General features: G+C 39.0%; 1 protein-coding gene across 2 annotated transcripts in view; it reads right to left on the minus strand.

The window, feature by feature from the left end:
• KHDRBS2 (KH RNA binding domain containing, signal transduction associated 2) overlaps window positions 1-23518 on the minus strand; it is a 413845-nt gene that overhangs the window by 216313 nt on the left and 174014 nt on the right. For both annotated transcript variants that reach the window (XR_009621906.2, XM_060689217.2), the window contains exon 4: window positions 21329-21475. Coding sequence is in view for 1 of the 2 variants with exons in the window: in XM_060689217.2 (XP_060545200.1) it covers window positions 21329-21475 (147 nt within the window). In the remaining variant the exon portion in view is untranslated. The remainder of the gene's footprint in view (window positions 1-21328; window positions 21476-23518) is intronic.

Here is a 23518-nt window from a genome sequence, read left to right on the forward strand (position 1 = left end):
TCTGAAGCAGGGGTCACCAACCTTTCAGACCTCAGGGACCACTAAGTTCATAATTTTAAATCCCGCAGACCGTTAATATGATCTGCCTAATGACTGGCTGGGTGGGTGTGGCTAGGTGATCATGTGACTGGGTGGGCATGGCCAACTCAATGTCACTCATGTCACTCATGTCGCCGGCCTCTACTCGCCCCTCCCCTCCCACCCACTCATTGCGTACCTGCCTGCTCCTTAGGGCCCCAACAGGAAGCAGTTGTTGGAGCTAAGCAGTCACCACGAGAAACAGTTGGCAAAAAAACTGGCTCAGTTCAAATTGGATTTGGCCGAGAAGGAGGCTCAGCAGAAGCACCTCACTAAGAACTACGAGCATAGGCTTTCCAAGCAGAGGGAAGAACTGCAGGAGTGCAAGGCCAGGTACCGGCACCTCCAGGCCATGGTGCAGTCCCACTGGAACGAGGTCCTCTGGCTCTTTGCCACCAGCGGCACTTCCCTCCAGCCTTCATCCACAGCCCTGTCCCAGGAGGCTGAAGCAGACCCCGACTCACAATTTCTGTCCCCCTCTGACCCGCACAAAAAGACTCCGAAGGGGGAGGCTCTTTGCAGCAACACAAACGTTCATTGCACATATCTGGCCCAGTCTGAGGACCCTGATTTAGTGCAATATAAAAAATGCAAATAATTTTTTCTGTGGACCACCAAAATTTTCTCGTGGACCACCAGTTGGTGACTACTGATATGAAGCACAAGTGGGCAATCTCCCATCCTCTCTTTTTCCAGAGAGAGTCCTTTGGCTATGGCTGCAATAGCATCTCTGCTCATTTGGATACATCTTAGCTTGCTGTTCCTCACCCAGAAACGTACCAGTGGCATATCTTTTTATTTAAGTTTCCCCAGTTGCCAATGGTTTACCTTGCTTGCATGCTGTTGTAGTAGCAATTGACTGACAGATAAATTGCAGAATATGGTTTTTGGTCACCCTCTGACTATGTATATCTTTCACACATTTTATACATTCTTTGAAAATGCATTTACATGTTTTTCCTCTCCTGAAGGGCTTCTTTGCTACAAACTAATTATTCTAGCTACTTAAAATGGAACCCTGGTAAGTGCCCTCCCATAAATTTGACTTTCCTTCTGTCAGAATTATCCAAGAAGATCCCACATGAATGGCCACGTGATTGTGTACCACTAAATTCTCAGCTTTTGATTCCCAGGCTTGATCTCTCTGATACCCGCCTCAATTTAATTCTGATTTAATTATTTCCTCTGATGGCTCTTGTCACAGAGATCAAGCTGGGAAATTGTGTGCTGGTATTCAATGTGTTCTGTAGATGCTGGACTAGAATCTTTCTCTTTGCTTCAAATATGTGCTGCTCATGCTAAAGAACTTGTTGCCCTTGCTTCTACTTGCAAATTGGGAGTGGACCAAATTGCAATATTGACATGAAGTATGCCCATTGACTTAGTCACTATTTTGGTGTTCTTTTGAAGGAGTGGTAGTTCCTAACCTCCCCAGGTACTTCACATATCTTGCTTCGCTTTGAGATATTGAAACTAGCATACCTATGCAGCAGCCTGTACAATTGCCCTTAGACACCTACTAGTCGTAGTAATTACCCAATAGTTGAAAGATATGCCTGAATCCCCACTTTCACATTTTTTACAGAGATAAGCCTGCCCATATGAAAAAATGGTGCTATAGATGTACAGGGTGTGCAATGGACTCTGAAGGAATCTGGCAACATCCAGCAGGTGTCTTGCAGCAGCTCAACAACTTGCAAAAGTTGCAAAACTTGTGCCACACATGTGAACAACCTACTTTATCTGTCTGGTACACTCCTTTTATTCATTCTTAACAATTATGATTAACCTGTTCCGCGTGCCAATTACAGGTAGTCCTCGACTGATAACTACAATTGAGCCCAAAGTTTCTGTTGTTAAGCAGAGACCCTTGTTAAATGAGTTTTGCCCCATTTTATGACCTTTCCTGCCACAGTTGTTAAGTGAATCACTGCAGTTGTTAAGTTGGTAACATAGTTGTTAAGTGAATCCAGATTCCCATTGACTTTCTTTGTCAGAAGGTCGCAAAAGGTGATCACCTGACCCCAAGACACTGCAACCTTCATAAATATGAGCCAGTTGCCAAGCAACCAAATTTTAATCATGTGACCATGGGGACCATGGGGAAACTGCACCAGTTGTAAGTGTGTAGAACAATCATAAGTCACTTTTTTCAGTACCGTTGTAACTTTGAACGGTCACTAAACGAACGGTTGTTAAGTCGAGGGCTACCTGTATATAGTGTGAGTCCTGGGAAGCCCATCCTTCCCACAGCCAGGCTTTGGATATGAGGACCTCCTCAAGGCTCACAGATGGACTTCACAAAGCTTTCTAAGAAAAGCATGTTCCTTGTGCTAGTGGTGGTTTGTACTTTTTCAGGGTGGATGAAGACTCATCCATGTGGTTGCACCAGTGGTGGAATTCAAATTTTTTTACTACTGGTTCTGTGGGCGTGGCTTGGTGGGCACGGTGTGGCTTGGTGGGCATGGCTTGGTGGGCGTGGCAAGGGAAGAATACTACAGAATCTCCATTCCCACCCCACTCCAGGGGAAGGATACTGCAAAATCCCCATCCCCCCCACTCCAGGGGAAGGATACTGCAAAATCTCCATTCCTCCCCCCACTCCTGGGGAAGGATACTGCAAAATCTCCATTCCCACCCCACTCCAGGAGAAGGATACTGCAAAATCTCCATTCCTCCCCCCACTCCAGGGGAAGGATGCTGCAAAATCCCCATTCCCTCCCCACTCCTGGGACCAGCCAGAGGTATTTGCCGGTTCTTTGAACTACTCAAAATTTCCACCACTGGTTCTCCAGAACCTGTCAGAACCTGCTGAATAGAACCCCTGGGTTGCACTGATGCTGCCATGATGTTTAAAATGTTGACTGATTGCATTCCTAGATGGCGGTTTGCTGTCTCATTGGAATTTGAAGCAGGTGCTCCTTTCTCTAGTCAGTTAATGAAGATCAACTGCAAAACCCTGGATATCAAGTTCCACTTTCATACTCCTTAGTAGCCCAGAGTTCAGCATTTATGTAGAACAATACAACTAAGGCATGGAAACTCAGTTGGCTAAAGACACTATTGAAAGTTGCCTCTTATAGCCAGAAATGCCCTCCAGACATTCTTATGGGGACCAGAACACTTCCTGATAGGAACCAGGAGGTGTTCTGCTTGAAACTGTATTTGGCTGGCTGACGTTGGGACTCACTGATTATAATTGCTTGATGCCTCTGGATGGAAACATTGGAACAATCGCTCATTAAAAATTTCCAGCTTGGCTTCCCAAGGTGAGAGCTTCATTCCAGCCATCTGTTACAGTCGTTTGCCATTCTTGAAAGCCAGGAGACTATGTTCTGATCCAGAAATAGGGAAGCACAGCCAGGCGCCATGCCGAATCAGATCCTTTTAAGTGCTGCTGACAAGTCACACGGTATGTAAAGTGCAATGGTTGAACAATATACTGTAAGCATCACACTGTGTTAGCTTTACTAGGTAGACCAGATTAGGGAATCAACTCCCGAGGAAAACTACAATAATTTTTATTGAGATTGGAAATCTTAACAGAATCTTGCAAGTGTGATTGTGCCTCTACCTCCTCCTCCTGCTCCTCCCCCTTAATAGTTCACTGAACACAGAGATACTATCTGTGTAGAGTTTCATTTGGTGGTGGTGGGGGGGGGGGGTAGAACTTGCTGATAATTGTGTTTTGTAAAATCGTGAATCTATTGCGTGATATATTATCATTATTCTATGAGAAAACCAGCAACTGAACCATTACAGGGACGAAATAGCAGATGCAAATCAATATTTTTCTGCTGGAAATTTCTCCCTTTCTTGTCTGTACTCATTCACTAGGTGAGCAAAATTATTTTGTGTGAATAGACCTTAAAACCTGACTGTTTACAGTGTAGGTACAGGAACTTTGGAAAACTTACTTTTATCTGATAAATTTTTATTTTATTTCCAAAGTTAAAATATAAACTTCAACAAAAAAAGAGAGAAACAACAACAAACAATAGCAATAGCAATAGCACTTAGACTTATATACAACTTCATAGTGCTTTTACAGCCCTCTCTGTTTACAGAATCAGCATATTGCCCCCAACAATCTGGGTCCTCATTTGGATGGAAGGCTGAGTCAACCTTGAGCCGGTGAGAGTTGAACTGCTGAACTGCAGCTAGCAGTCAGCTGAAGTGCTGCACTCTAACCACTGCACCACCTCGGCTCAAAAACTAAACAAGACGAAAAAAATGTGCAATCTGGGGTAGGCCTCTTCTACTGGAGCAAGCGGGAAGAGCCAATACCATTGGGGTGGGACAGCTCCTCAGACACTCATTTCTATTAATTTGGAACTTGGAACTTTTTAATGCCATTCTTGATTCTGTAGAAAATCCAGAGGGAGAAGTTTCTTCTTTGTTTAAGGTGGCCTCATGAAATTGTAGAGCTCTGGATTTACTGATAGCAGCCCAGTGGGGAGCATGGAAAGGACAAGAAGTGGGTTGTTTCTCTACAGAAAAAAGAGGAAATACAGAGCAAAACATCTAAATCCTCAGAAGTGCTATTATATCTTTCAGGGAAGCTGCACACACCACCAGAAAGTGATTGAGAAATTCTCCTGGCTTACTTTGGGAAATGCTATTTTAAAAACATTTTAACTGTTGCTTCCTTTCTAAGTCTCATAGACTTTCAAGGAAACTTGAAAGAACAGGTTAGGGATAGACCATCCTGGAAATCTATCTATGTCCATGATGGTGAACCTATGGCACGCATGCCACAGGTGGCACCCAGCACCCTTTCTGTGGGCATGTGAGCTGTCACCCCAGTTCAATTCTGCCATGCATGCGCGTGTGCCTCCCACTGGCCAGCTGGTTGTCGGGTCTCTGCCACACATGCATGGGTGGCGGGGTGCATGCAGGGAGCTGAACGCGCATGTGGGGGTGGGTGGGGCATGTGTGGGGGCTATGCGTGCATGCGCGGAGGGAGGTGCGCATGCGGGGGGCCAGGCATGCATGTACATGGGGGTGGGGCGTGTGCATGGTGTGCACATGCGGGGGTGCGGTGTATGCATGGGTGCACACACATGCATGGGGGCAGGGCACATGTGCAGGGGCCACACACGCATTGGATTTTGGGGGTTTGGGCACGCATGCACGCATTTACATGCACGCTTTGGGCACTCGATCCAAAAAAGGTTAGCCTTCACTGATCTGTGTGGTCACTAGGAATTGAAAATAAATTGATAGCATATAATTCCCCACCACCAAGGATCAGGTCTTTGTTATGAGAAGCCTACATTAATGACACTCTGAACAGAAACAAGGTAAGAAAAAAAAGTTTTGTGTAATCAAAGGAAGCAACAAAAATAGAATTAGAGCAGTAACCATAGTCACCTAGGCACCACAAAGGTTAAATTAATAAATTTGCGTAGTTGCAGAGTTATAACTCTTGGCATGAAGTAGAGGGGTGGGCACAAAGTAGAAAACAGAGCCTCAAGTTAGGCAAGTAAATTACCCCAAATATACTTGCCCTAGAAAAACAGAAGTGTCAGCTCAGCTATAAAATACTTAGATACCAAGGAATGTTAATTTAAATTCTAAAGAGAGAATAAAAACACTGGGACATAGATAAACCTTAAAAGAAAGTAAAATCTTAACAGAGACTTTCTGTGACCATTTTAATTAAGGAATTTTGCCTCTGCTGCCTCATCGTTCCCATCTTATGAATACATAAAGTATCTGCCATAACCCAGTCAGGGAACAGCTGTACTGATGAAATGTAAATTGTAATTTGCGTAAGTCTATGAACTTGTAAACCCTCCCCTTGTAGGCTGATATTTTTTTGCCTCTAGTACCACAATGAACCAATTTGTGCTTTGTTTGTTTAGAACCAGAGGTCCACACACAATTCCATTGAAACAATTGGTTTCAGGCAAAAAAACAAGTCTAAAAGGGATAGGGACGCAAAACCCCTCTTTATAGACTTATGCAAATTACCATTTAATCAACATAGCATTTAATTGATTAGATTATAACAGGTGCATGTTAATGAGGTCAGAGTGGTAAGATGATGGGTTGAATACAATGGCCTTCTTGAGTTGAGGAAGGAAACAGTCCAAGAATGTTATTTTTATTGTGTTATGTTCCTCTAAGGAGAACAAGGAGTTACACCGGCACTGGAAAAAGTGACTTATGACAGTTTTTCTCACTTACGACTGTTGTAGCATTCCCATGGCCACAGGATCAAAATTTGCCCACTTGGCCACTGATTCACATTTATGATGGTTGCAGTATCATGCGATCCCTTTTTGTGACCTCCTGACAAGCAAAGTCAATAGGAAAGCCAGATTCATTTAACATCCATGTTTCTAACTGAACAATTGCAGCGATTCACTTAACAAATATGGCAAGGAAGGTCATAAAATGGGACAAAACTCTCTTAACAACTGTCTCACTTAGCAGTGGAAATTTTGGGCTCAGTTGTGGTTGTACATTGAGGACAGTGGTGGGTTGCTCCCGGTTCTGTCCGGTTCTTGCGAACCGGTAGTCAAAGCAGCGGGAAGCTCCGCCCACCCACCCAGATGTCATAATGGATGATCTGCGTATACTCAGAAGCTTGTGTGCATGCACAAAAGTGTGTGTGTGAGCTCCCGTTGCCAACCGGTAGTAAAGGTAAGTAGAACCCACCCCTGGATGAGCACTACCTGCAATAACATCAGAAAGCCCCAGTTTTGTCTAGTGGTTCAGGCACCAGCTATAAACTGGGAGACTGGGAGTTCTAGTCCTGCTTTAGGTACTGAAGCCAATTTGGTGACCTTGGACCAGTCTTTGTCTTCCAGACCTAGAAAAAAGACAAGGGCAATCCCCCTTCTAAAAACATTGCCAATAAAACTGCAGGGACTAGTCAGGCAGTCAAAACTGTCTTTAACATACAAATACATACATAAAAACCTCAGAAAAAGAAACAACCTAGATTCTAGCACCAACCCAAAAGAGAAGACGACTCAGGAAAACTTTGAGACTGGGTAGCTAATGTGACAATCTTTCGACAGAAACAGCAGATATAGCAAGATAAAGGAGTAATTTCTCAAGAGATCTATTTTCCCCACCTTTTCTTTTTCCAGGTTATGAAACCCTCTTGCATTCTCTGTTCAAAAGGAGTGTGTACTCCTTGTAAAAACAGATAAATATAACTCCCCTTTCTCCAGTAAAAAAAACCCTGTGATACTTCAAGCGTGTCTCCAAATCATGATTGGGTCAATGTAAAAACAATGCTACAGGCAAGACAATATTCCTAATGGTATGAAGATCAGAAGAAACAAATCAGAACAAATAATTTTGGTTCATAAACCCAGAGTAGAGGCCCACCTATATTAATTTTAATGGCATCCAGCCCACAGGCCACCAGTTTGACACCCCTGTAGACTTAGGCTAATATGTCTATTAGGAATAGACTATTTTATTTTGCCATTTGGGGGGAAGGGAAGGGAAGGGAAGGGAAGGGAAGGGAAGGGAAGAATCACTATTTCCTTTTTGCCTTTTTTGAAATGGGAAGATAGAGCTTTTGATTTTGTCAGTCTTTTGCACTAAATGTGCAGTAATATTTTCTTTGCTGTTCAGTAATACAAGATAAATAGATTACTGTGAGATGCTTTTTTAAAAAAAACCCAAAAGCTCATTTGGTCATTTGAATGGCTCATGTATTTCAGTAAAGTATGGACTTATATTACATTTAACAAATAACACATGAACAGTTTGGTGTACAACTGGTTACTGTATATGCATTTCAATAACATAATTGGTTTAACTCATATAAGTCTCTATGGAAAAGATTTTTCTTCTTTTTCAAAGCTTATTGTGAAGTGAAACCTTTGGATAAAAATGTACAGAAAGAAGGAGGAAAGACAGCAAGAAGGTTTTTTTTAGCAGATCTAACAAATAATGTCAAATAAGTTTGACTTAACCAGGATGTGATAAATTAGGAAATCCATTTAACTTGGACATTTCCCAGGGAATAACATTAAGGCAAATGAGATTTAACTGACTAGGACTGATGCTTAATTGGGATGATAATTCCATTTAATTGGGATGCCTGGAGGCAATTAAGTGATTTTCCGATATACAAACTAATATGTTTAGGACCATGTCATTCCTTTATAAAATAAACCACCTATCAATTCTAGATCAGAATCCAAAAGGTCTTTGAATCCAGCCTATAATTTGTTTAATCTTACACGGTAGTGATTCTAAAACATGGCTCTGTATAAATAAAGTTACACAAACCAGAGTCCAGAGACAATGAATGAGTTTAAGGAATAACTTTATTGACAGCTTGGAAACTTTTCCCAACAATAGCTTGTTTGACTGTTGTTGTGACCCCGACTCCCGAGCCTGTCCTAACAGAGGAAGAGGACTCAGAAGGTAATGGGGAGGAACTGATCAGGCCTCCCTCTCCAGGACTCTCCTCTCTGGCAATGCCTAAGATTCCATCCGAAGGCCAAGAGGAACAGCCTGGGATATGCCAGGAGGAAAGCATATCGGAACAACAACAGATAGGGAGCAAGGATGATGAATCCTGGCTTGATCCCAGGCAGCGTTGGAGAGAGAAGCGTGCGCAGCAACGAAAGAGGCGTGGGAGGGCCAGAGATTGAGCTGAGTCACTGAGCCACACCTCACAAGGAATAAAAGTGGGTGTGATTGCTCTTCAGGCTTTGTGACAGTCAAAGTTAAAAACCTGAGAGTCACATTGCGTTACCTGAAATCTGGCTTGTGAATATTTGGATTGGACCTTGGTGAACTATTGCTTCGTGGATTATTTTTTGCTACTGAATCGGACTGAGGATAAACTCTCTCTTGCTTACTGTGAGTGAAAACTGACTTGGCAGGCATTTCGCAGTTTACTGCCAAAACTCTTATCTGCAAGGGTTTCTAGTCTGACTGCATAATAAAATCTTGGCAGGCGTGCCTGGTTGTGTGTTTGCCTGTGTGGGGAAGGGGAACAGAACAATTGTTTAATTGTTTTCAGTGTTGCTTGTTGGGATAAGTATCTTTCAAACTTATTATTTCTCCCTTAAAATGGGTATCATTTCTCCAGCAAAAAGAGGAAAAGCCAGCCAATAATAATATTGATTAGTTTTGGGGAAGTTAAAAGGATGTTTTTCCTTTGATGGGAAAAATCATGTATTACTTACTGGTTTTCCTTCCTACTTATCTGATATTTGATGCCATGTTTTTGATCTTGTGTACTAAAAACATTCATACTTGACTTTTAACATGGTCTGCTATCTGCATATGCCTTACACCAGAGGTGTCAAACTTGCGGCCTGCGGGGCCAGATGTGGCCACGCCCACCCCCGGTTTAGCAAAGGGGGAAAAAGTCACAATACGTCACATGACAAGAACGTGATGCCACGAGTTTGACACCCGTGCCTTTCACTGTACAGAAATATAGTGTATTTGGCTTTTGTTTTAATTCTGAGGGGTTTAACGCTCATCATGAATAAAACACACAAAAAGAGAGCATTTTCATGAAGTAGGCCTTTCACAATGTGCTTATAGGATCAGAAACCTTTTGATTTTCTCCCTCTGGCATTCAAGAAAACATGCCAATGCTTAGTTTGATTTAATCTACTGTTTGGTTTTATGAAAACTTCCATGTCAGACAATATTCTATTAATTGCTTGCATAGCTCTGAATATATTTAAAATAGATCTGGTTCTGCCAGTGGGCCTGGGGAAAGCAGAACAGGATAGAGCCCATTAAATGGATCACATGATGTGTTGTCACTGGGATGCGGTGTTATTTTATTATATATTTTTATTAATTTATTATATAATTCTCTCTTTTATTAGTTTTATTGTTTTTATATGATGTTTTTACATTCTTGTAAGTCGCCTGGAGTCGCCATGTGTGAATAAACAGCAATATAAATCTCATAGATGAATGAATGAATGAATGAATGAATGAATGAATGAATGAATGAATGGCCTTTGGCTATCCAAAAGTGTCAAATCCCCGTTTGATTTTCCTTTCTTTGTTGATGGACAATGCCAGTCACAATTCACATACTATACGCTCTTTTTAAGCATAACTCAGAATAGAAGCGGATAATTGTTACAAATTTAGGGAGGTTGTATAGTGGATCCTTGGTGCTCTTTGAGCTTGAATATTTTCTTGCAGACTTTTCATTACCAAACTAGGTACAATCATCAGTGTAGGTTTGTATAATGGATCTTGTGGTAATATCTTAAATTCCTTAGCTAACTACTATTATTTATGTAATTGACATAACTTGAAGCATTCCCCACTTTGGTTTAAATATACAAACACCTTCCATATCAATTTGGCTGATAATATCTTGCTCTTGTGTTCCTACTTTCTGGACTCTATTTTATTCACAAATAGTGAATAAAACAGGCAGGTTACAAAATATTCTGGTAAAACCTAGAAAAATGTTGGTATAATTTGTTAGTTACTATTTTCTCCTAACCATCAAGGTCATATTACTATAGAAAAGAATCTGTTTTCCCATGAATGTCAGTGCAGAAGTTAATTAACAATTAAATTATACTACTTCATTCTGATTTAAAAAAAAAACTGCACAAAAGTTTGCATTTAAGTAACTGTTTAAACTTGTATTTTGTACCTAGTCTCAAAATGCATATCACTGGAATGCATTTCCCCTCCAAAGATGAATTCATATATCCATTTAATTTCCAAACAGACATTTCTTTTAAAAAATGCATTTACTGTAGGCATGTTTCTTTTTAGCAGCGAACTGCATGATGACATTTAGAAAAGCATGGATTCTGATAGATGGCTTCTTCCAACCCATACATCAGCCTCTGAAGTTCAGAGCAGGTCACATGGTGCCTATCATATTCTGCTTACATTGTCTACTGTCCATTCCTACTGGCTGATTTACATGGAAACCAAATAAATGAAACAAAATGGAAAAGACTCTGGATCCTGATTCATTTGGTAGTGAAAAATTGTTCCATTTCTAATCATAGTGAACAGGGAAAGAATTGCAATCACTCTTATAGACAAGCACACTTTTTTCATTGCAAAAAGAAAAAAAAGAAAAAAATATTTCCCTTTATCCCTCAATAAAGGAGAATGCAGATACTTCAAGCTATTAAGCTCTGCTTTCTCTCCTCCCCACCCTCCCTGGGACCAATATTTCTACTGAAAAAGTTATCTCTTTGCAGGTTCTCTCATCTGTCTGTCCCAAGCAGAACCATAACAAGTAACCTCACATCCCTCCTTCCTTCTGTGTATTTTCAAATAGAGAGCAGGGAAGAGGACGGAAGCACCAATAGTGACACACAAAGAAGGAAGTCCTCGCTGTACTATTTCCTTACTTTTGCAGGGGAAAGAATATTTTATTTTATTATTTTAATTTTTATTTATTTTATTTCCACCTTTATTACTTTTATAACTAACTCAAAGTGGTGAATATATCCAACACCTTCCTTCTCCTGTTTTCCCCACAATGATAACCCTGTGAGGAGAGTTGGGCTGAGAAATGGCCCAAGGTCATCCAACTGACTTTCATGACTAAGGCAGGACTAGAATACATAGTCTCCTGATGATTGGCCCAAAGTCACCAAGCCAGTTTTCATGGCTAAAGTGGGACTAGAACGCAGGATCTCCCAGTTTCTAGTCTGGTGCCTTAATCACTAGACCAATCTAGCAATTTGTGGGGAAAGAATAATTGCGCATGAAAAAAAAGCCAAGTCAAGTCAATTCAAACATTGGAAATCAATGAAATGGGTTCGAAACCTTTCGTTCCCCTTTTCTGGCTTTTCTTTTCGTTACTTGTCTTTTCTTCCTCTTTTTCCAAAATCATAATTCTGAAGAGAGCCCCCAAAGATTTAGTCATTATAAGTAATTCTGGTATCTTTGAATTAAGAGTAAAGAAATAGAAAAGCTGAAAAGAGGGTTCCCAGTCAAGCCTAATAGTAGCTTGGATGGACAATGTTATTTTTCAGGAAGGAAAAGAAGGGATAAAGATTTCTAAAGATCTAAGTGCCAAAGCCCACTGTAACAACATTGCCAAAAAGGCAATGCCTGGGATGTACTGCCTGACTCTGTGGTTTCTTCCTCAAACCCCTAAAACTTTAACCTTAAACTGTCTACTGTTGACCTCACCTCATTCCTAAGAGGTCTGTAAGGGGCCTGCATAAATGCACCAGCATGCCTACCGTCCTTGTCCTAATATTCCTTTTTACGCTTACTCTTTTCATGTATTCAAATTATGTTTATACTTTTACCTGTTATCTTATATATGCTTGACAAACAAACAAACAAACAAACAAACAAACAAACAAACAAATAAATAAATAAATAGAGATGGGGAAAACACAGCACAGTTTTGATCAGTTCTATCATCTCTTGGACTATATTCTTTCCAACCATCTCTTTATTTCTATGAACATTATGTAATAGCTTTCCCTGAATGTGTTTTTTAAATAATCAGTCTCGCATTTGCATTTTTCCCTCCTCTACCACCTTTTTCACTTACTCGTTCCACTGAACAAATTTTTTTCTATTAACAGAACTCCAGACAATTCCGTGGCACTTAGTAGCCACATTCAGTCGGTATTTTTTGTTCCAAGCAACTTCTGAAAGTTCTTTCTTTAAGTTTACTTTTCACTTGGGAAATTAACCGTTTTCCTAACATTTTCTTTTTCATATAAAAATTGAATTTGGGCTTTTTGGTGTTCTGTAAGACATGTGTAATTTATCCAATTTTTGAAAAGGCGATCCTTTCTATAAATAAAAAATGATGCAATATGTTTCCCTTTGGCATAGGCTTCGTAGCATTTTACAACGATAACATTTTTTGTTTTTTTAAAAAGGAAATTTTCATATCCTATTTAATACTTGATATGAGGATGATATGTTTGGACTGTTAATGCCAGAGCTGTCACTCGATGGGCCCATAACTATGGATCGCCACTGGCCCGCATGGACTTGGTTATTCAAGGCTCGCATGCAGCTCTTTTTAATAATTAAAGGAAGATTCAGACTAGGTTGCCAGTCTTAGTCATATCAGTGAAATATGCAGCAGATAAAGGCAGTTGGTACACATTTGGGGCACTATACCACAAGGTCAACCAAAGCTTAATTTAATTGCAAGCACATTCATGCTATCCTATGTAAACTAAGTGGCCAATTTGCAAGTCAACACACTGTTGCCCTTCTCCCTTCAACTAGGAAATACATGCAGCATGTTGATAAATTTAGAATGCAAACTAAAGCACAATGTGATTTATTTAATTTTTGGTTTAGAGTGTTACATGATATTAGTCAGTGTGGTTTATGTTTATGGTTTACTTGTGCACTAATCATTGTCCTCTTTAAATAACTCATGGCATACTTAACTACACATAATTAGGAATTCTGTTTGCATGTCATGCCAAGCACAATTTTATTCTTACAGTGTTTTTCAAGATTACAGAGGTGAGCGAATCCAGCCCAGCTGATCAGCCATCAATTTGATGTATTGTGTAAATCCAGAAAATAGGCTAATTCGGTCAACTTAACATTTTGTGCAAACACAGCCCTATTTTGGGTATTTAGGCATGACATGGAGTTATTTCAAGAAAAAAGGACAAAACTGTGCTAGCAATGGCCACCAGCACTGTTAAAGCTAGCATGTTGAAATGAAAATAGCAAGGTTTCTAATCAGGAAAGAAATAAGCTTCTTGGGATAAGCAATTAGCTCTGTGAAACCCAGGCTGCCTTTAAACAAACTGATACAATCCTCGGAGATTCAAGAACAGATGGAACCCATTAAGTCTAAATTCTTCTGCAGGTAGGAAACAACATTAGAGGCACCCAAACAGTTTTATAACCTGCACTGCAGCCACATATCCAAAAAGCTGCAGCAAAATACTGTATCAGATTTGTGAGAGCAGAAAACAAAATTATGAGGCTCATATTATCACTGCCCTTAACTACACTGCACTACACTGCTCTTAACCTACCTTCGGTGACTTTCAGGCTATCACTTCGTTGCATATTGTTCTCCTAAACCTTTGAAATAAACACTTTCCTCAAAAGCCAAACACTGAAGTACAGAGTCTGGAAGCAGTGCCATCCAAGATGCCTTCGGTACTCAAGCTGTTAAATGTGAATGATTTCATTGAGATAATGTTTGGGCAATGGAAGTTGCAAAAGCCGATATATGGCCTATCTCAGAATTAGATCTGCAGATGTGTAATACACGGTTGTTTTTGTCTCTTCCAAGCTACAGAAGACATCTGTAGGCTGTCTGGATATTAAGATCTCCTGAGTTTCATTTTCTTCTGCCTTTTCACTCACATGTCTCCAGGCAGAACTTATGATCTATGATTCATCAGCATAATGAAAGGAAACTAGGACTATGACCTGTTCGATACTGGCCTGCCAGAAGTCCCAGAAAAAGATCTTCTTTCAGTGAGGGATTTTTACATTATCTTCAGAGAGTGACCTGAAGATTCATAGAAATCTGGACTACCATTAATATCATAAATCTGAATAGGTCACACATGGATACACACAATCCCAACATCCTACAATATTTGAAGTGGCGTGTATAAGCCCTCTTTATAACTTTAAAGAGAGATATAAACAAACATTCCTACAAAAATGATACAAATCCCCTCAAAAATTTCATTAGTGATTTTTTTGTTTTGTTTTTGTTATCTTGATGAGGCTCATTTCTGATTTCAGCAGCAACATGTCCCAGGAAGAACTTCTTTCATTTAGCTATCAGCCAGCTTGTCAATAAAACCCTTGTTTTATCATGCATTGGTGGCATGCCCATAACATCTAGGTGAGAGTAATGTAAAACAAGTGGATCCTGCAAACTCTGCAGGCTGAGAGAAACAATAATTCCTCTTCAGGTTGAAAGCTTTCAACGCATAAATGTTTTGTATGGACAATTATATAACACAACTGAAACATGTGCTAACTTTTAGCAATCTTATATGAACCATGCATAGTGCTACACATAACTTGTCCTCATGCATAATGCGTAGGAAGCCTTGATTACATTCTGCAGGTGAATGTTCCACCTATATGTCAGATTTTTAAAATTGAATATTTTTTATCCCTCCTTTATTATTTTTGCAAATAACACAAGTTGGTGAACATACTTAAGGCTCCTCCCTCCTCCTATGTTCCCCATCACAACAACCCTGTGAGGGAAGATGAACTGAGACAGAGTGACTGGCCCAAGGTCACTCAGTTGGCCAGTCATGCCTAAGGCATTTTTGAGACCTGGTGACTACATAGATAAATTGTATCCAAGACGATGTATCCCTAACTTGTTCTTTCAAAACTCTCAATGGTGTACTACATTACGGTGTAGACCATCCACAGGTCATCGTCTTCTTATCTTTCCTTTTACATTTCTCAACATTAGAGTCTATTCAAGAGAGCCGAGTCTTCCCATAATGTGTCAGAAGTAGGATAATTTAAGTATTGTCATTTATGCCTCAAGTGGGATTTGTTTGATGAGCCATCAGTTCTTATTTGTGTATTTACTTCTCAAATTTATATAGCTGCCCGTCTCACAAAACAAGTGACTCTGGCCAGCATCTTCTAGACTTTCTATGGCATTCTTGGGAGCCTTCTGAGAACTCTCTTTTTAAATGTTCCTCTAAGCATGCAGGGAACATCTTAAAACACTAACAGCAGATGGTCCTCCTCTTCCTTTTTCTACAGGATTTGTTATTGTTTGGAATATTTCTTCTTCTGAATAGGCTTCCCTTCCCTGCCAAGATCCTTGTTCCAAATTGTAAAATTATTTAACTACACCAGTAGTGGTGTCCTTCTTGAGCAGTTTCTTAATCATCATCTGCAATATACAAGATTGTAAATAAGCCTTCACTCCAAATCCTACTATAGGAGGAGTGTTTGTCTTGTTTATCTTGAACATAAAGAACCAATACTTCCTGCGAAGAAGGTAGCCAAAAATATAAAAACAGAAACAAAAGACCAGCTGTTCCAGGGGGCTTTTGTTGTTAAGCTGAAGGCAATGTCTTTGTACATGCTGCAACGGAGGCTTAGCAATATCTGCTTTAAAAAGTCATGGGACTCATACCAAAACACATGCTTTTCATCATCTGAATTCAATTGCGGTCTACATCTTATGATGGGTCAGGAATGAGATACACCATTTTTTTTTTCCTTTTAACATCTTCTCACTTTCCCTAATGCTGAACTTCTAAACAACCTGGGAAAAATTTCAGAAAACTCCAGTCATGCATTCATATAGTGCATACAAGCCACGTTGTTCTTTTTTAAAGTAAAGAGCATTACACAAAAAAGAGAGTAGCAATCTTCAGTCCAATAAATTAATGCATAAATTAAAAAAGGAAATACATCAACACTATTCTCCATTTCTTTCTATCCTGGTGTCTACCACTTCTAGAGATTGATTTATCCTAAAACTTCTCACTTCACTTCTGCTCTTCCCCTTTCTCACAAACATCTATTCCTCCTTCATGTACTTACCTGGTGGTTAGTTCAACATCATTCACTATCTCTATGAGTAAACCATCTAAACTAAACCATCTCAACACCAATCACTCCGTCACCTGGTTCTTAAGGTCAAGCCAGTCTCATCTCCTTAAATTACTGAAACATTATGCTAAAACACTATTTTTACAGGTCTTCAGAACACAAGTGATGCCATGGTGCCTTTTTACCTCCTCCTTATAGTAACTGCTTCTGTTTTTTTAGATTAGCAGACAAATGGCATCTAAAAACGTCATGGAGGAAGCATTTTATAAATAGCAATTATCTTCTGAATAAAACCATCCTAGGAATAGAGGTGTTGCTACAGTATTTTTAAACCAAGCACTATTAAAGATTTGAGGTCTAATATCATGTAATCTGCAAAGAACTTTTCATAATCGGTTGCAGCTCATACACTTGAAATAACAGTCAAGGAAAAAAAATATAACATATTTGACTTCAGCTCCTGCTCATGGTACAGATTTAGATTTATTATCTTGCTTTTCCTCAGGGAGGAAAGCATACATGGTATATTTCCTCTTCCCATTTTCTTCCCCATAATCCTGTCTGTGGCAAAGTCACTCAATAACTTTTATATATACACTTTAACTTTGTAACATACCAGCTCTTGCCTAATTTTGTATGAATTTTTCACTGCTATGCACATTTTGTATCGGAATGTAGACATATGGACATATAATTATTGTGTGCAGCAGTGCGTTGAAATATTTGGAGAAGTGGAACATCCAAAGGAGAGCTCTCTTTTGATCCACATATTAGTTTGGGAATTGTACAAATTAAATCTCTTCACTTAAATATGTGGACAAAATTAATTTTTGCCCTTCCCTAAAGGGAGATCTCTTGGGGTTTTGTTGTCTGACATGTGCTTTTCAGAAGGTGTTGCACAATAGTTTGCTGAATAGTGACTTTCATCTATGTGGTACATAAGCTATTATATGTGGCATTTGCTATTGCAATAAATGCTATTTTTATAAACAACAAAACCTCATAAAACAAATTAAAGTCACGTCGTAAAATGGGAAATAAAAGACAAATTCTTTACTACACATTTGTGCAGAATGAACCATTGGCATAGTTTTTAACAAGCCAGTTAATAACAACTTTGTTGTTTATATTATAAATCTGAGATTATTATAAAACTGAAACAAAGGAGTAAGGAATAAATCTACAAACATAGCTGTTACGCCTGCAGTAAAGCAAAATCTTAAACCTCACACCAGCTGTTCAGAAATTTAATTATTATAATTTTTTTTTAAAAAATATCCTATTTATTATTTTTTCAGTGCTCTATAATGTGCATCATAATCATAACTGTAACCAACAAAACACAAATCATAGGCTGTAAAAACCCTAAAGATTAAGACACAATTTTAAAAGTTAGGAAAAAGGCATGGATCATTTTTGTCCAATAGAACAGACCATTGTTTAGAAATGAACCATGCTATAAGCTCATGATTTAAAATAAAAAAACATTACTACAAGTAGCTATGGCCTTAGAATTAGACAGGAGGAGGAAATGGTCTCAAATGGCAGCAGCTGAGAGGCTTGATGCCTTCAGCTTTAGTAGAAGACAACCAAATTTTTGTCTATGTCAAAGATCTAGCAGCCAGGCCAATGCACTATGCTGCCTATGTAGTTTTTGACCATGCAAGATACAATATGCAATTCGGTTGCCATTTGTGTACACTTTCAGCTGCTCTGTTAGGACAGAACATTATGTGAGATTCTGTTAGGATTTTGGTGGGAAGAGTTTTGGGTGTCTTGTGGAGTCCTAGATGAGCAGAGGGTGGCCTTCAATCAGCTTGGACATTCAATCTTGCAGCAGGAGCTAGAATTGTACTATTTTTGGCTATTTTTATCTCTGTCTAACCATGGTTTGATGTATGGAACCTAATTTTCTTTTTGCATCTTTAATGAAGTCATTTTTGTTTCATTCCTGAAGTCAACTAGTGGCCTTCTGGCTCTCCCATCCCTACCTCACCTTGGCTGAGCTACCCAGTCCCTAAATTTTGGTTGTTTGGTTTTTCCTCTTTGTATTTAACCAAAGTCAAGGGGAGGGTGAGGATTTCCTCTTCGATCCTCTCCTGGTTCTTCACAGGACTGGTGTGGAAGAGAGACAGTGGTTTAGTGTGTGTGTGAGAGAGATCACAAGGGTGGTTATCACATGACCACGGAGACGTCTTTGGACTGCCTTGGCTCTTCAGTTTTGAAATGGAGATGAGCACCGTCCCCTAGAGTCAGGAACAACTAGCACATATGTGCAAGGGGAACCTTTGCCTTTACCTTTTAACTTGCCTAAAGTCTTTTGAGATAGGCATGCTATAAACATTGCCAAACAAACACTCTCTCATCTCTTTTTAGTAAATCTCTACTTGTTTATCACATATTCATCCTCTTGTTAGTATTATTTCATAGTTACGTCCTTGAGAGAAAATGGCTGCCCACTGATTGACAGTTAAATTTTCAGAAACATATTAAACCTAGGCATAGAAAACCTAGCCAGTGGACAGGCTATTGTAGAGTAAATGTTGATCGAACACAGCAAAGAGACAAACCATCAGAAACGTTTAGTAGTGTGTCTTTCTCAATGTGAAGGTGATGGTTAGTAATTGGAGAATTACTCAGCCATAGAAAGTCGAACTGGATGGGTGAAGAAATGTGAGCAAAAAACAAAGCAAAATAAAATCATATAATGATTCGTTGAATATATACTTTTTTGGTTTGTTCCTGACAATGGATGGTCGGTCACAACAATATGACAGACACAAGTATTGGTGTGCCAATCAGCATCCTCTCTGTGTGTTTAATAACTCTGTCTGTTTATGTATCTAATATCCATATACACTAAATATTAAGGCTTTTCCGGCTCTAATAAATGTCTACATTCTGAATTCTGAGGTTTATTATGGAATTTTTACATCTTTCATTTCTTTTTTGTCATCTTTGAAAATGCCTTTTGCTCCCCTGACTCATTAATTTAACTTTTTGTATGCCCTGAGGATCTCTGCCATTTAGCTCCTGTTGGATATGCATGTTTCAGTAGCAGCATATCTTATACATGTTGCAGTATTTCGATTATACCAATAAGGACAATAAGGAATAAGGGCAGAGGAATGTATTAGTTATATCACTGATATACTATATAGTAATAGTATACCACAGGTAGTCTCTGACTTACAACAATTCATTTAGAGAGTGTTCAAAGTTAGAGCATCACTGAGAAAAGTGACCTATGAGCATTTTTCACAGTTATGACTGTTGCAGCATCCCCATGGTCATGTGATCAAAATTCAGATGCTTGGCCAGTGGTTCATATTTATGACAGTTGCAGTGTCCTGGGGTCATGTTATCCCCTTTTGAGACCTTCTGACAAACAAAATCAACGGGGAAGCCAGATTCACTTAACCATGCTACTAACTTAACAACTGCAATGATTCACTTAACAACTGTGGCAAGAAAGGTTGTAAAATGGGGCAAAACTCACTTAACAAATGTCTCACTTAGCAACATAAATTTTGGGCTCAATTGTGGTCGTAAGTCAAAGGCTACCTGTATATGTATCATATACTAGCCAAATGTGCCCCAATTTATAAACTCATCTTAAACAGATATTTCAGAATATGAAAATAGTCATAAGTTCTTTAAAGCTGCCACATTTTTCCCATTGCAGACTGCATGGGACTTCTGGAAAAGATATGGATGTTTCAAAGATGCATTGTATTGTCCAACACCTTTTTGGAATCAAATCTGAAGCACTGCACTGCCCTAATAAATAGCAAATAAAAATGACTGCGAACGCCCTTGGTTTCATTCCAGTAAACTTTTTTTTTCCTGCCCTTAGTCTCTCACAAAACCCCTTCAAGTTTTTGAAGAACCATAAAGTTCCACAGACTACAATTTGAAAAACGTTTGCTGAGGTAATTGGGCAGAAGCATTTCTCCTTGGACTGACTAATTGTATTTCATTTCCTTGATAATGCAAAGAAACTTGGGATGTATTCTGGTGGGTTTTTTAGCAGGTTTTTTTTTTATGATTAACCTTACCTGTATCTTGTTCTCTAACTCTAGATTCATGTTCCCTGTTATCTTTATCTGTAATAGCAGTCTCAATCATGCCTAACATCTTTTCCCTGTTTGTGTAGGACAAGAATTGGCAGAACCAGAGAGCAGAGTTAAAAAAGAGGAATCAGCCTAGAATCCCTACATAGCCACAAACAGACTACATCCAACCCCCCCCCCCGAAATTCTGTTGACCCTTATCTAACTCAGAATTGGAGAGGAATGCTGCCCCCTATAGTTGGACTAGTAAAATAAAATCTACAGTGGAATAAAACCCACAGGGACTCCTTTCTTTATCTAACTCGAAGCAGGTGCTAACCGTGAGCTGAGAAAGATTCCTGTGCATAGGCATGAGCAGGAATTCATTGGATTAATTGGGCCTCACATTTGGGCCTCATCTTTTACACCTGGCAGTTTGGATTTATTTCTTGGATATCAAAAGAAAGAACAACACGCAACAATTAATAAGCAACAGTTAACTCATTTGGCAATTTCCAAAAATATATTTCAAGTGCAGAATAATCAAGGGTTGATATTTTCTTCAACTGGTGATAAGGATAGTACCGGAAGAGGAACCAACATCTATTAATGATGATGATTTTCAAGTACTATGTTTAATGCAATAGAGTGATTGCCATGTACTGTACATTTGTAATAGCTCTAGTCTGCAAACAACTTACCGGAACAAGAAATTTTTTAATTTCTTCCAGGGCATGACTCATCCGTGAATAAGCTTCTCCAGGAGGGGCAAACACTTCAATTAATACATGTAGTTCATCACTCAAGTGTGCATATTTGGCTTCTTCACTTTTTCTTAGTTCTTCTTCCTGTGGAGAAGAGTATTTTTAGAAATCACTTTGCATTGATTTAACATTTGTAAATTGCAAACCAAAGGTCATAATCTAGGCAGACTTTCAGCAAAATGAGGCCCCGTGAGAAACAACAAAATTCTTGTATAAATTACTTCACGATCTGAAAAGCACTTTGTGTGAATAATGAAAACTAGCATAATTAACATCTGCAACAGATTTTAATCAATAAAGCATAGAATGGCTAATGCCTCACAGAGTGTTGAAATTTTCACAATGCAAAAAAAAAAAAAGCCCATTTCTAAAAAAAAGAAAAAAAAAGATCAATTCAGATTTCTTTCACCAGAGTAATTGATGTGATGAACTATAAAATATATCCTAAAGTGCTATTTATTTTGTTTGCTTTATGTACCACTGTTCATCAAACAGAATTGTGCCCAGAATATTTTAGTAAAAAAAGAAGTATCAAACTAGAAACAATTATTAGTAAAATAGCCAGATAAAAACTTTAAAAATAGCAGCATTTGTTGCAATATCTAAAAGCATTTATCAAAACTAAAATGTAATAACATGTTTTTAAAAAAGGAGTCCTTGCAGATTTTACTCTGCTAGTTGTTGCCAACTAGCGGAATAGTAGGGGGCAGTGTAGGGGACAGTGCTCATTTCAAGGCCATTAAGTTAGCACTGTCTGTTTCCATGATCATGTGGCCATCATGATGTCACAGAGTGCTGTTACCTTCCCACTGAAGTGGTACCTATTTATTTACTTGCACTTGCATACTTTCAAACTGCTAGGTTGGCAGGAGCTGCGATGAGGACGGGAACTCACCCCATCACATGATGCTTGGGTGTCGAACCTGGGCTGCTAGCTTTCCATCTGACAAGCCTAGTATCTTAACCACTGAGCCACCATCCTGCCCCAATAATGTGGAAGATATGAGAAAAATCATTCTTCTCTAGAAAGTCGACCACTATGGGAGAAAAAATATTTTGACTGTGGTATTGGATACACACTACAATAAGGGGAACTCAACCAAAGCTTATGAAATATGCAAGCCTTGGCATCTTGGTATTATCCTAATCTTGTGTTGCAGGTGCTTAGACAAAAAAACCTGGTTTATATTTCCCCCATATTCTAACTCCGTGCTATCTGTATAACTGCCAAGATATATCAATATAATAATCAGAAGCTGAGCTCGAATCTAGGACATGTTTACCTCAAGTAGATTTCTTTAAACTTTTATGTGAAATAAAAATTCTACACTAAATGTTCTGCTAGAAAATGTTCTGTAAGGAAAGAGACCATTTCCTTGGAAGAACCCGTGAAGGATTTCTCTTGCTGTTTCCCATATAATGGGAGATTTATCTCTAGCATCACAAATCAATTGCTTTGGCATTTTGCAGGTGTGGGGACAACTGCCAACCTTTCAGGCCTTGAAGAAAAAAACAAAGAGACACACTGATAATTTCTTCCAATAGAAGTGCTATTTAAAAACTAGTCACTTTCCTCTACTAAGGAAAAAACATCAAATGAATATTTAGGCATTATTTATATTTGTATATTTTCCTGCGCATTGGACAAAGAAACATGTTGAGGTAGTCAATCTTTTTTTATTATTATTATTTACAATCAAAGGCTTGGCATAGGTTCTTCAAAGACCAGTAGACTTTTCAGACATTTCCTTCATAGCTCCGGATCCATCAATTATATTCATTCACTAGGATATGTAAAAAGAATATGCTTTATGCCCAAGGCTCTTCTGTAGTAAAAGCAAATTTCTGCTTATATGATAGAAATTTCTCTTTGCTTTCCCTCAAAGCTTGAGGAGGAGGTTTGAGGATATTCCAGAGCAGATCTTTTAGATGCATGAGATGTTAGAGGTGAACAGGAATTTCTGCTTCCCAGTTTTGTTGATGGAAAAAATTCTGCCAGTAGAAATACGTGCCATAAGTGACATTCTCATGGAAGAAATATGGAGTTGCATTTCTCGAGTTGTGAGATGCCCGGGGTGGGTGTGTTTTTTCATGTAGCATGTTTTGTTGTTCCTTATTTTTAAATTT

This window comes from Pantherophis guttatus, chromosome 1 (assembly GCF_059756535.1).
Source record: "Pantherophis guttatus breed Tessera chromosome 1, ASM5975653v1, whole genome shotgun sequence".
Classification (NCBI taxonomy): domain Eukaryota; kingdom Metazoa; phylum Chordata; class Lepidosauria; order Squamata; family Colubridae; genus Pantherophis; species Pantherophis guttatus.